Source organism: Rhinolophus hipposideros, assembly GCF_964194185.1.
Source record: "Rhinolophus hipposideros genome assembly, chromosome: 19".
Classification (NCBI taxonomy): domain Eukaryota; kingdom Metazoa; phylum Chordata; class Mammalia; order Chiroptera; family Rhinolophidae; genus Rhinolophus; species Rhinolophus hipposideros.
In genome coordinates this window covers 43,040,310-43,054,503 of record NC_138065.1, presented here as the reverse complement: position 1 = coordinate 43,054,503, position 14,194 = coordinate 43,040,310, and the positions used below count along the sequence as shown (strand labels likewise).

The 14,194-nt window shown below is 47.2% G+C and overlaps 2 protein-coding genes across 2 annotated transcripts in view; one reads left to right on the top strand and one right to left on the bottom strand.

Moving 5' to 3' along the window:
* The window catches only part of CACNA1E (calcium voltage-gated channel subunit alpha1 E), a 425,092-nt gene that overhangs the window by 145,655 nt on the left and 265,243 nt on the right, over positions 1–14,194 (top strand). The window lies entirely within an intron of this gene.
* Positions 2,426–2,878, bottom strand: LOC308487233 (MORF4 family-associated protein 1-like; the record flags this gene model as incomplete). The annotated part of the gene is made up of 1 exon (XM_081025246.1): positions 2,426–2,878. The coding sequence occupies one exon, from the start codon at positions 2,876–2,878 to the stop codon at positions 2,426–2,428; it is 453 nt and encodes a 150-aa protein (XP_080881372.1).

The window sequence follows — 14,194 nt, the reverse complement described above, 5'->3', positions numbered from 1 at the left end:
GCAGCACCGCTTTTCATGAAGGACAGAAAGGGCAGCACAAAGGTTTTCGACTCCTCCGACCTCGACCTCGTGACCTGTCTTAGGTATTCAGTCACTTTGGGGAGGTGTCTAGGGTGTATTGGGGCCCACTGAGTGCTCCACGTATGTTTGTTTACTTAATTTTCCATTCCCTCTATCTTTGGCCAATCTTTGGCTATGACCTCTTCACCCTATTTATGAGTCCCCCATCCCCATCTCTGGAAAGCGAGGAACAGCCAGAGGGGATGGTTCAGAGGGGGACATGGGGGCCCTCTGAAACAGCACTCAATGACTTTAAACCTTGTCAGTTATCTGCACCTGGCAGAGTAGTGGGTACTTCTGAGGAGCTTCTTTTCTTAAGTTTGTAGGACTAAAGTTTGTAGTTCTACCTTAGCCTTCTAGACTATATATTTTAAAGGCCTACAATAGACCTATTTTTAAAGTAGTTCACCTGGAGGTAGGTGGGCAGGGCTTGGGACTGTAACACCAGGCTGTCTCCAGTTCCAGGCCCCTGTGGCCCAGCCACGTGCATGGGGCTTCAGGGAGAGGCCCTGCCTGGTGCCTGTGCCAAGTGTGGTTTTTTTCCCCTTGTGGGTGGTTGATTTGAATCACTGTTGCAACTGTGCATAATTTTGAGACTTTTTTTTCTTTTTGCTGCATTTGGTCCTGCTGCATGTGGTTCCCCCATCTCTGGAGACTTTGGAAAGCCTGTTTCCGATGAATGCATTGGCTTTTCTAGAGGCTTGTTTCATTAAAGCCAGGGGGTGGGGTGGGGTGTCTTTATTTCTTCCTCCCCTTTCCAGGAGGGATGAAAAGGATGTGGCTGAGCAGTGGGAAACAGGTTAGAATCGATGTCAGGAACTGAGGCTGGCCAGGGAGCATTTTCTGGAATCTTCTGTGCCCAATGTGCAGGGTGCCCTGAGTGGCCTTCGTGACCCAGAGAAGAGGCTCAGAAAACCATGGCGAGGAGGAAATTAGTCCTTCCAAGTCTTTCCCACCCTTCTGCTTAGCTGTAGGTTTGAAGTTTTTTAAACTTTCTGTGCCTCTTTCTCAATTTCCACACCATTGTCTCACGGGGCTGGTCAAAGTCAAGAAGCATGAAATGGATTTTCAACAGTCACTCACTAACATCCTGGCAATTTCCAGCTGTGTGCTTTGGGGAACTATTTTCCCTCTGTTCTGTCAGTGACTTTTCTTTTCAGCAGGTGATTCCACCAGCATCCAGGCTAATTCCACTTTTAATTTCTTTGTGTTGAAGTCTTCCATATTCACTTGGTGCTACTCATTCTCAAATTTCTGTGTGTCTCAGACTCTCCTGAAGGATTGGTTAAAATACAGATTCCTGGACCCCATGCCCAGAGTTTGTTTGTTTGTTTCTTTCCTTCCTTCCTTCCTTCCTTCCTTCCTTCCTTCCTTCCTTCCTTCCTTCCTTCCTTCCTTCCTTTCTTCCTTCCTTCTTTCTTTCTTTCTCTCCCAAGCAAATGAATACTTCTATTAACATGGTAATTCTTTTTTTTTTAAACACACAAAAGGTAGTGTTTTGACCTCAAATATTTGTCAGGTCTGCTACTCAAACTTCTAGCTGGACAACTTATGAGCCTTGAAGACACCTGTCCACTTTCGGGTCCCATGTAGACAGTCCTTGCTTTCCTTCCCCAGCCCCTCGAGGGCTTTTGCAAATGTTTCTTTCATTTTATGCCCAGAATCCCCTGAAATGTCTCAGGGTAGTCTGTCAACTTTTGTGGAATGCCAAGATCCCATCCCCTATTCCAGGTTCCATGTCAGATTAAGCTGAGTTATGGTGTCCAAACAAACTGACCAGACAGGTTACGTCAGATCGTGTGCCACATAAAATTCCATTTTGAACAAAATGCACCTCTCCTCCTTGAGCCTCACACAGAAATTTAAGTCCCAAAACACAGACAATACCCCTTTCCACCCCTTCTTTTGACGCATCAGTCCTAGCCAGGTCAGCTCCATTCCCATTCCCGGATGAAGTCTGGTCCCTTCTTCAGCTTCTTTAGCAGCGGCTGCATGGAGTCTTCTTCTAGAAGTAAAGCAGCTCCCTCAGCACCTCCAGAGCTGGAGAACTTCAATTCTGAGTCTCATGGGTCACGCACAGACGCACATCTCAGGGAGCTCTCAGATCACACAAGGAAGAACAAAACACCTCAAAATCTAGAAATAACCGAAGCCCAGGAACAAATGTGACTGCTGTAAGAGCTTACAATCTAGGCCCTAATTCTTGCACGTCAGAGCATGTCCCACATAGAAGTGACTTCCCCAAACAAAAACATTTAACAGTCGAAACTCACATTGAGGTCATCCACCGTAGACCACAGCAAAGATGTATGAGGACAGAGGACAGACAGAGAGAAAACGAGAGAAAACAAAAGGCTCTCTGGTTTCAGCTTCTCCAGGGTGTCAACCAATGTCCATCAGTGGACCAGAATCCGTTGGCTGCAAACTGGCGACTCTCATTCTGGACTATTTGCTTTTCTCTATCCGCCGGACCAGCATCGCTGTCTGTCCTCTTTGCAATCTCCTTGGCTTTCTCCTCGGCTTTCTCACACCTTTTGGTCGCTTTGCCCTCGACTTCGTCGTTTGGATTCTGCAGATGATTCAGAGTGCTCTCCTCCGAGGCCTCCACCTGCGTTTTGATCTGGATGAGCATATTGTCCATCTCCCACAACTTGCTCCTATTCCGCATATACGTTCGCCCCCGCTCCCGGGTGAGAGCCGCCATATCCTCCCGCATCTTGTGGATGACTGGAAGTAGAAACTGCTCGAAATCCTCCTCGGGCTCCAGCACTTCCACTTCCTCCAGTTCTGCCAGCTCGACGATGTCCAAGGGCCGCATTTTCCGCCGCTGCTCCGGAACTGCAGAGAAGAGGCAAACAAAATCCAGAGTTTCTGATTCGGTAGGACAGAAGTAGGGCCTGAGAATTTGCATTTGTCACAGGTTCCCGGGTGCCACTGATGCTTCTCGCCTCGGAACCACACTCTGAGAACCACTGCTCTGCATTGTTTTGTTACCTGCCTGGCAGTGATTTTAGAGGCCAGGGGTACAAATCACTCAGGACAGTCCCCATGCCTAAATCTAATCTACCAGTCTGAAGGCCTGCTGATGACAAAAGCTGGTTCTTTGGTTCAGGAAGTGAAGCTTTGACCTTTCGCTATCAAAGTGCAGAGGATTTGGGGTGAGGAGGCATAGTAAGTTACTATATGGCATTGTTGACTTAAAGTTAGTTCTTATTTGTTGTGGCCTTATAACTGAGACGAGGCTCTTGTGAGAATAGGTGTAGGATATGCCCCACTGAGCTATGTTAGGACTTGGTGGACATTCAGTAAATGGTCACTGAATGATTTAATTAATCAGGACTGTTGATTAATAATGGGCCTTGGTAAAGTGCCTGTGGTGAGCTTAGTACTGCACTGACCTGAACCTGTGGGACCAGGTGTGGCCCTAGTGGCAGGAGAGGGGGTGGCTAGGAGGTAGTGAGGGCACTGGTTGGCTGGGAAGGGATAGAAGGGTCATTTCACAGGAATTTGGAGGTTGTAAAAGACAAGCTTTCCCTACTTTGCCATCTTGCGAAGGATCATTCCAGGTTGTGAAAAAAAGTACACAGTATTTGTTGTTACCTAACATTTTGATAAACAGAACTCTATTAATTGGCAGCCAGAGGTCTGTAGTACAATAACAAATGAGACTTGCACCGATGGCCGCCAGGCACCACAAAACACCTAGTGCTTTCTGAATGTCATCGACGAATGTCCAACATGGCTTCAGCTGTGTACACGCTTTATGGTATTCAGAGCTTTCGTAAATTATAATCCTTACTGATTATATGAAGGAGCTCTTTATCACGTTTTTTTTTGTGTTAAATTAACCAGAGCATTCTTCTCCAGCCACACCAGGTAATAGAGGAATCACAATCTTGTTCTAGAAATCCTTTCAATTCTAGAAATGCTGTAGGACTTGGAGATGAATCCTGGTACAACTGTCATATTGTCTGGTTGTGGTTAGAACAAAAGCATTATTTCTAAGTGGATGGATAGCTCAGTAGGTCTTAGATTTGCAGGTTCTCCAGCTAGTAAGCTGGTATTGCGTCTAACTGGGTGTGTGTGTTTCTGTAGGTTAACATTGAAAATTAACAACCAATATTTCTAAGAGAGCTTTCACTAGGCATCTCCGCAAGACGCTGACAGATGATACCTTGCTGAACTTCACTGAATTATCCAACTCTTGTGCCTTGAGCTGTTTCCATGCTCTTTTATACTCCCATCTCCTTTCTCCTTGGTAACGGTGAGGGGATATTTGACTTCAGACTGTTCAGTTGCAGGTTGATGGTCTTTAGGTGCTTAAGGCAATGGAACTTTAGAGTCGGGAATGGCCTGAGCGACCATCTTGATAACATATAGGTGGTGAGCCTTTTTGGAGTATTGGAGCTATTCGGTCCCTCCAGTACAGTGTTTATTTGCTTTCTATATTAGGAGCACAAGTCCTATTGAAATCTGATCAATGCTATGGACTCCTCTTTCCTGAAAAATACACATACAATTGTGCGTTCATTTCCGGGAGTGTGGGGGGGAGTGTGGTGGTCCATGGATCACAATTTAATAACGCTGACTATGCTAGAAAATCCCCACATTCTGGTGTGTTAGGATGCTGGGCTGTCAGGAATAGTGATTCCCAACCCAACATCGTATACTATAGGTACAACTATGACAGGAACGCCCCGTGCACGGGCTGCAGAGATATGTTTGCACTAGTGCGTCCGCCAGATGGCCATGATAAAACACAGACATTCTATTCAACCAGCGTTCACTCAGTGCAGGAACTCTTTCGCATCACCCTGATAGATGGCCACCTGGCTTCCAGGGATAGGATGCTCTCCTGTTAGTAGAAAACGTAAGGTGTAGGACGTTGAAATAGTTCTCCGTGTAGCTCTTCTATCTGCTTGTTTTCCTCCTGTTTCTGTTTTATAAAGCAATGCAAACCGAATCTACTTCTTGTTCGCTGAATGGTCCTGTGGTACTGAGCAGCGCTGCTGGTGAGAACATTCTGTCATGATGGGTATCTTTTTATCTGTGCTGTCCAATACAGTAACCACTAGCCACGTGTGGCTCTTACGCACTCGATATGGCGCTATTGAGACTGAGTACTAAATTTTAAATTTTATTTAATTTTAATTCATTTAAGTGCAAATAGCCACATGTGGGTAGGGGCTACCGAACCGAACAACAGAAGCAGAGCGGCTAGATAATGAGTCAGAAAGCCTCCGTTCTTGTCTGGGTTCTGTCATTTGTTTGCTTGGTAAGTGGGCGAGGCTTCCCAGTTTGATCTCCCGGGATTCTCATGGTGCACTCTGCACGTGGCACCACCTGCCTCAACCACCATAGTCACCTTCTCTCCAGCTGTTCCAAGGGACTACTAATGCCCGAAGGCACCATCCGCTCCCAGGCCTCCATGCCTCTGCACTTACTGCTCCCTCTGTCCGGAATGTCTTCTTTCTCTCCCCCTGACTTCTGGGCTTTAAGACTGTACTCAGTGGTCAGCCAAGTTTAAATGGTTTCCTCTACAAATTGTCTCTAGATTCTGCTGTTTAATGAGTGAGCTCTCAACCCTGAGCTCTATGTCGTCAGCAGACGGGCTAGACATGTGGTTTCATTCAAGTAACTGATAAAAATATGGTTAGAATCAGGCTCATCGTCAGTGCATGGGTCATTGCTCATGGAATGTTCACCTTTTCTCAAATGTTCTGAACTGTGCTTTAGCCAATTGACATTTCTCTATTTTGTCTGTAAGAATATTGTGTGAGATATCATTGTCACATGCTTCACTGAAATCAGTACACACTTTTATGACTATTTCATGTCTGTTTTCGGCTTCCATGTAGCATTGTGCTTCTCCAAAATCCACTCTAGGTATCGTTTTCAGGGACTCACTGAGACAATATTTTATTGCTTTACTTGATAATAGAAGTGTCGAACCCTAGAATCTCAGGAGTTTTAGGGGATATTAGACGTCGTCTAGCCCAGTGCCCAGTTGATAAAAGCTTTGCCTTATAATTCAGGATTTACTGTCCCTGCTTGGGAACCTTAGAGCATCATGGTTAAAAACATGGCCTTTGGATTCAACTTTTGGTACCATCTGCACCACTTTCTAGCTGTGTACTTTGGGGGAGCCCCTTAACCTTGCTGGGCCTCAGATTCCTCAACTATAACATGGAAATAGGATTTTTACCTATAGGGCATATCTTCCGGGATTTTTGTGAAGATCAGTGAGATCACACATGTAAAATGTTAGAACAATGTCACGTAGTAAGCTGTGAATAAATTTTAGTTCGTATCGAGTTAATTCTGGATGAATCGAAATTACATCTGTGCCGCTAAGTCTTCTCCTTCTAACAATACCATCTACTTTCTCCTGCCTCTTGTCAGGTTTCCAATCTGAGCATTGCCAGGCAATGATTACATGACCTCGTCTTGGTCTTGTAACCTCTCTGATCCTCAGAGTCTCCAGGCGTGGCCTGGGGGAGGTCACTTTCTCTGCTTTGCCTTCCTTACATGACTCTTGGGAGGTAGTATCCGCTGGTGTGTGTGAAAACCCTTTGTAAGCATGTGAGACACCCATTAGTACTAGTGTTACATTGACAAAAGTCGTAAACATCTAACATTTACTGAGTATTTACTGGGTGCCAGGTTACTGTGCTAAATGCTTTATTGCGTTTATTCCCCATGACTGTCCCACCGAGATATGCATTCTTGTTTTCTCCGTTTCACAGTTGGCAGGATTAAGGCCTGGAGAGGTGAACTCATCTGCCTGTTTACACAGTGAGTGAGAGCTGGAGGCCTGGATCAGAGCCTGCACTCTTATCCGCTACAGCGAGGTAGTCTTTCCACGAGTCTTTATTTTTCTTCTCCAAGTTACTGGGTTTACATTTTTTAAAGATAAATTTCAAAATATCTACGTCAGAACCCATCTTTCTTCATATGTTTCCACTACTGAAATTATAACAATATGGTCCCTAAGGACACATTGGATTTATAACCCGGAAAAAAAAATCTTCAGGCGCAATAATGATGCGGAATTTTCCCTGCAAGCTTCTGATGAAAAGAGATCAGGTATTCAAAACCATCAACCTGAGACAAACTCACTCAATTTTGTGTTTGCTGGCACGTACATGGTAGCCAGAATTTTCAGATGGCCTGATTGGTAGCATATGGAAGGACCCCTCTGGGAATGCCAACTTGGCCTCCGGGCAGTTTTCTTCTCAGGTTACCCACCACCTAGCTAACTACTCCCTGTCCACTCAGGTTTTTGGGTCTTTAGGGTCTCCGTCTTTGTTCTGTCAGAGAAGGGAGTCCAGATTGGGATCCATGAAATGTGGAGGAAGATTCTGGAAGGATTAGAGGGATGAGACAGGGAGGTGGGAGCCCTCCATGGCTCGGAGCCCTTGGACATTTGCCTAATGAGCTTGGTGAAGGTCATCTGACCAGGATACTAGAGGACATGTTACCTGAGGACACTGGACACTAGTGTGGATGAGAATGGAAAATTAGGATGGGCCACTTCGTTTCTGCAAAGTAGGCAGAAGACTCAAAAGAAATTAGGCAGTGGACTTAAAAAAAAAAAAATTAAAGGAACTGCCTCTTCTTTCTGCTAACTTTGGATTGTATTGGAATTTGTATTTATGAAATAACTGAGCCATATGGATGCTCAAAGATGCGTGTGTTCTTCTGGTCTGTTGATATGAGAAGCAGTTGAAGGGTGTGGGCTGGTCTGGAGGTGGGGTGGGTGGTAACATGAGGAGGGAGCCGTTCTGGGGATTCTGGGCCTATGTAGATGCAGAGGGTCTGGGCATTTTGGCAAGATAATGCTCCCTTCTCATATAGTCATGTATGTATGTGTTTACTTATTTTTGAGATCTCACCGTCTGCCCCTCCTCCCCCAAGTTCTATGGATAAGGGTGTTCCATCTTCTCCGGGTAACTTCTTTCCCTGGCGATGATTAGAGAGTAACAGACAAATGGCCACCCCGAATGTACAGGCTCAGAAAGACTGAGCTCATTGCTTCCACAAACATCAGTAAACAGGCTCAAAAGAGCAAAGCAAAGGAGTAGATTCTGGGAAATGAGAACGGTCCAACCGCTGCCCACATTTCCACTGGGAAAGAGGCTAGGTTCGGAGCAACACTGAACAGTGATAAGGTTTATCATCTTGCTCTTTCTCTTACCTTCATTTATTTTTATCATATGGTTCTTATCAACATTCTACAGGGACCATGGTCCAGACCTGGAGAGTCTCCTGTTCCTCAGCATGTACTCTGGAGTGGATAGAGGGACTAACCTCGAATGCCTGTTGTGGGACTGACACTCTATAGTGTCCTTTAGAGACAGATATCATTCAACCCAGGCCTGTGGTATTCTCGTTTTATAGATAATTAGCCCAGGGTCACAGGTAGATATAGTCTGACTGACTCCATGGGCTGTGCTTTTTCCGTGGTACCACACTGCCTCAGGTCAGACCAGAAGACTAGCAGGGTTTCTTTCTCAACAGAGCATCTCTTTAGGAGGACACTATGAACTGCCTGCCTGTATCTAGAGCGCCCACTGGATATGAGACTAAACCCATAGAGGAGTGAAGGATTGATGGATGTGAGAAGAGCAAAGATCTCTTACCCATCATCACGGTCATTGTGAAATGGGTCTGAGACATCTTGTTGTGTGTCATTGGGATGTGAGCTTGACCTGGAATTGGGACTCTGCTATTTTGTCTTCCCTTCACCAAAAGCTCCACTGCCACACTTCCTTTGTCTCTCTGCAAAGGATCTTTGATTTGGAAATGCCAGTTCTCCTTTTCCTTTTTATTAAAATGTATTAATAATTTATTGATATCGTTAGCATGTGAAGTCCATTTTCTTTCTTCCAGCCCTCAAGGAAGTCTATCCTCAGTCTTCTCTTTTCCGGCCACCCAGGGTGTGAGTTTTAGTGTGGAGGAGACAGCTTTAATGACTTTTTCTCAAGCTTTCACTTTGCTGAAGACTTCTGCCTTTGCAGCTTGTTAAGGAAATAGGGGGTGGGGGGACAGAGGGCTGCATAAAAGACTTGAGTATCCCGATAGAGGGTGTAGGAAAAGCTTGCAATAGGTTGATGGAAAAGCAGCCTTATGTTCACCCCCACGCTACCATATGAGGATTCCAGCCTTTTATTAACTATCTCTAAGAGACGTTTCTAGCCAATCCAGCTTGTCGTGGAGCTCCTTAATCTTGAAAATTTAGAAATATTCCCGTTGACATTAGATACTTCAAATGTATTCCTAGGTGTGCCAGGATTTCCATCAGTGTCCCCATTAATAGATTCATCAAAAATGGCTTCTCTAAATTGTAATAATGGGCATTCCTTTTTCTCCCCTGGCTTCCCTTCCTATCATGTTACCTATGAGCACCACAGAATAATAGAATATTAGAGTTACAGGGACCTCAGAGAAACGCTAATCAAGCCCTCATTTATCAGTAAGAAAGCTGAGAGCCAGAGAAGTTGAGTGACTGGCCACAGGTCTCGCAGTAAGTGACAGAGCAGAGACTAGAGTTCTAGGGCTCCTGACTCTAAGTCTAGAACTCCTTTTATCACATTTCCTCTTCTTTTCTTCAACATCCTCCTTTCTCTGTTCAGTCATCTTCCTGCTAGCCTCTCATCCTTTTCTGGGGCTTCCTCTTCCTTTTATTCGTTAGCAAGTACGTGGTTTTGGTGTTTCTCTTGGGGCGGAGTATGAGACTGGATTTAGGGATCATGATTAATAAGAAAGGACTTAATTAAGAAAACGTAGGAATGGATAAAAGCAGGATAATTCAAGAGAAGCCAACCGTCACAGATCCAATGAGAATGGGAAACAGTGATTCAGAACAATAGATAACACTCTCTTTTTCTAAGAATGTTGCCGGAAAGAAGTCCTTAGAGCTGCCGGAGAACTTTATTAAATGATAGTGCTGTACTCAACAGGCAGCACTCTTCTACCCAGCGTAAAAGCAAGGTCACGGCTCAGCAGGTGGGAGAATGGAAGCTCGGGCACAGAATGCTTTCTGGACTCTTCAGCAGCCCGAAGGAAGGTTAACCTTCCAGGCCCTACCTTAAGAGCTCTGCTCTTGAGAGCAACTCAGTAGGCTGGGGATGGAGGAAGTAAACTCAAATGAAAAGATCCTTTCCTTTGTTGAACCCTCAACTCAAGTCAAGATGCTGGGGGAGTTTATTGGATGGCTCTGATAATAGGTTCCCCAGTTTCTCCGGGCACAGGGCTGATAATCCAGAGAAGATTCAGGATTCTCATCCTGGCTCTGGAAAAGTCTTATTCTTCCTCTGGTTTCAATATCTGTATCTGTAAAATGAGTGTGTTGGAATAGTTATTAGAATGCTAAGGCATCTTTCCGTTCTTCCCCTTGTGTCTCTGGGATTCTCGTGTCCTCAGTTATGTCACCGGATGTTGAGGACACCGTTAGCTTTCATTGCCTCCAATATCTAAAGCAGTGTTCTTTTCCTTGGTTGTACATTTAAATCAGCCCAAGTCCTAGAAATGCTGATGCCCAGACAGTAGCTGAGACAAATCCGACTTTTTGGAGATGGATTACCCGTATCTTTAAATTATTATTTTTTTTTTTGAACAGGACTTTATTGGGGAACAGTGTGTACTTCCAGGACTTTTTTCCAAGTCAAGTTGTTGTCCTTTCAATCTTATTTGTGGAGGGTGCCGTTCAGCTTCAAGTTGTTGTCCTTTCAGTCTTAGTTGTGGAGGGCACAGCTCAGCTCCAGGTCCAGTTGCCGTTGCTAGTTGCAGGGGGCGCAGCCCACCATCCCTTGCGGGAGTCAAGCCGGCAACCTTGTGGTTGAGAGGACACGCTCCAACCAACTGAGCCATCTGGGAGGCAGCTCAGCTCAAGGTGCTGTGTTCAATATTAGTTGCAGGGGGCAGAGCCCACCATCCCTTGTGGGACTCGAGGAATTGAACTGGCAACCTTGTGGTTGAGAGCCCACTGGCCCATGTGGGAATCGAACCGGCAGCCTTCGGAGTTAGGAGCACGGAGCTCCACCCGCCTGACCCACCGGGCTGGCCCTTGTATCTTTAAGTTTTAAAGGCTTTCCATTTGATTCTACTGTGCAGCCAAGGCTGAGATCTGCTGATCTTCTAGACCAGGGGTGTCCAAACTTTTTTCAGCCTTTTTCACCAAGGGCCATATGCAGTAAAATACACAAACAGCTGGGCCACTCACTCGAGGTGAAGTACATATTGCCTCACCTGGTTTATTTAAGTAAACTAAATATATTTTTGGAATTTGCTGCAGGCCAATTAACAATGGATTGCGGGCCGCAGTTGGCCCACGGGCCACAGGTTGGACACCCCTGCTCTAGATGGAGAAGTGAGCCTTTTACCTGATTTGTTTCTTTGGATGGTGCTTTAATCACGGGTCCTGGCTGATTCATTTCAGTCCTCTTGCAGGGTACTGTGAAATAGCAGGAGCCCCCTGGGTTCCCAGAATTCAGCCTGAGAGAACGGGCTGATTAATTGTTATGTTTCATGGTGCTGGCAAACCACTCACCTGTGGCTGCTTCTAGCACACACCCAGCTGTACAGGTACCAGCTCTCTGTAACATAGGTGATGCTTCAGATTCCATGAATGCAGGGGTAGCTCAGGGGACAAGTTGAGGCTAGGGGACAGGACAGAGGGCGTCATGCTGATCCAGGAGGCCCTCGAGCAAGTGGCTGGAGGCTCACTGACCTTGCTTCCTACTCATTTGTTAACTAACCCTTGGGCCTATGAGGGTTGTTCCAGCTCAACTTCTCTCTGATCCAGGAATTTCTTCCTTAGTATCCTCAGTGGTCTCCGAGAGACATGGAACTTACAGTAACTGGTGTACTGGGGCAGGCTGGTCCCAGCTCTTGGATGTCCATTGTGTGTATGTCTTCCCAGTTCCATGGGCATTGATGTCAAGTTGGCAGGTTGGCATTGCCAGGGAGAGAGTATTTACACTCCAGAAATTGGCAAATGCTGCACATCAGGGCTTTTCTCCCTTTAGAGAGGCTGGTTGTTATTTCTTAATACAAGACTTAGTTTACTGTTTAACAAAATACGTAGTCCATTTATTTATGGATCCGTGTAGCTGCTTCTCTGTGTTGCCCCAGTGTGCCTCTCGGTGGGTATTCTACCCTTTGCTCTGAGTCTTACCCTTGAAATAACTTATACAGCATCTAAGCCTCTGTGGGGACAGAGCCCCAGAAAGCAGTTTCCAGGCTCTTGGTCTCATGTGGAGAGGTGCTCGCTCAGATAGTGGATGGCCGTCAGCTGTGGCTGGTTGGGCATCAGCTGTAGCCATTAAGCCATTGGTCACTGATATAACTGCCGGGGCTACGGAGGGGAGCCGAGGAGAGTGAAGGAGGAGACTGGAGGAGAGTAAGGAGAGTCGAGGAGACTTGGTCGGTTGGCAGCAAAGCGGACAGCAGGTCGCACGTCGTGTAAACCCAGCCTCCAGTGAGACCATAGTGGTATGACTTCCCTACCTATGGCTCCGTGGGTGTCCCTTTTTGGCCTAGCCACATCCTGCGTTCTTATGTGGGGAGCGGGAGCTGAGACCCCGCAGGCCGCCCCGCCGGACACCCCACACGACACATGGCGTAGTCGGCAGGATATGGTGTCGGCTGAAACTCTAAGGAATATACTGGAGCAGTTTACACTTATAAAAGCTCAGTTTCGTAAGCAGCCAGCCAAAACCTACCAAAGCATGGTGGAGCGGTTTGTGCGTGTGAGAGTCCAGCTTCAGGAGGCCCATGAGAAGCGACACCGGGAACGGGAGGCGCGGTCTGCCTGGGAGACTCAAGCCTCCAGCTGGCACACCACCTTCTTGGCCATGGAAGGCGTTGCCCTTATTTTGGTGATCTGCTGCGGCCTTAGGCTCCGAGGCTTGTGGACATTTTACACGGAGGCCTCCACCCTCACAGACACCTGGCACGATGAGCAGGATTCCGACCAGGTAGGAATGGAGTCTGACTCTGGGCAGGAGGACGTGTGGCCCCCATACAGTGTGTGGTGCTCGGTGGCCACTGTTCTCAGGAGTTGGACCCCCAAGGAGGGGTGGGAGGACATGGACGGCTCTCCGGCCAGCATGGAGAGGGCCCTGCAAGCTCTGACTGAGCAGTTGCCAGAGGAGGAGAAGGCTACAGCCGGCCGCGTGGGCTGGATGTTCCTCAGGGCCTTGAGTCTTAACACGGAAAATGCGCTTAATGAAATGGCCCAGGTGCCGGACCAGGTGTCCCGGTTGGAGGCGCTGGAAGCCCAGGTCCGCCTGTTAGAAGAGGGGCCTCACAGTGGAGACAATGTAGCTCCCAACCCCCAAGCCCGGCCAATCTTGAAGCAAAGGGTAAAACGTGAGCAACCTTTGGGCCCCGGGGGCGTTGCTGCCGGCAACCCAGCTGTGACTGAGTTCACAACCTACACCCCTTACACTCCCACTGAGTTGCAGGAGCTGAGGGGGCAGTGCCGACAGCGCCCTGGAGAGCCAGTCTCGGCTTGGCTACTACGTTTATGGAATGAGGGAGCAGACAATATTCTCTGCTCCCCAGGCGAGATGGAAAAGCTAGCCTTTGTGACAGTGCATCCATCCCTGCGACAGAGGTTGCAGAACTGCCATAGGTTGACCCAGGACCAGGGCAACCACTCTCTAATGGTGTGGCTCACTTCTGCGGTACGCACAGTATGGGGACAGGCTAGTGAACTGCCAGACGCTGTGAGTCAATGGCATTCATATACGGAACTCATGCAAATTATCCGTGAAATGGGTATGAGAAATGCTATTTTTAACCTTAACATGCAGGGACCAGATGACGAGCTTTTTACAGCCAACATGAGAGACCACGGAAGGGAGGACCGGCACCAGTAGAAGCTCTGCTACATCGAACGGCCCTCCCATTCAATTACAAGTTACCACCAGTGAGACTCTGTTAAAGCCAGGCTACTGCAGAAATGGAAACATTTTGCTGCCAGCACCCACATGCTTGAAAGCAGGGGAACGGCAGCAATGGACTTGGCCCTGGCAGGTCAAAAGCCCCCACTGTTGGTGGTTGGGCTTGATAGCCCCATGGGGGGCCGGTTTGACTCATGATTTGCAAGTGACGCCAGGGGTGGTGG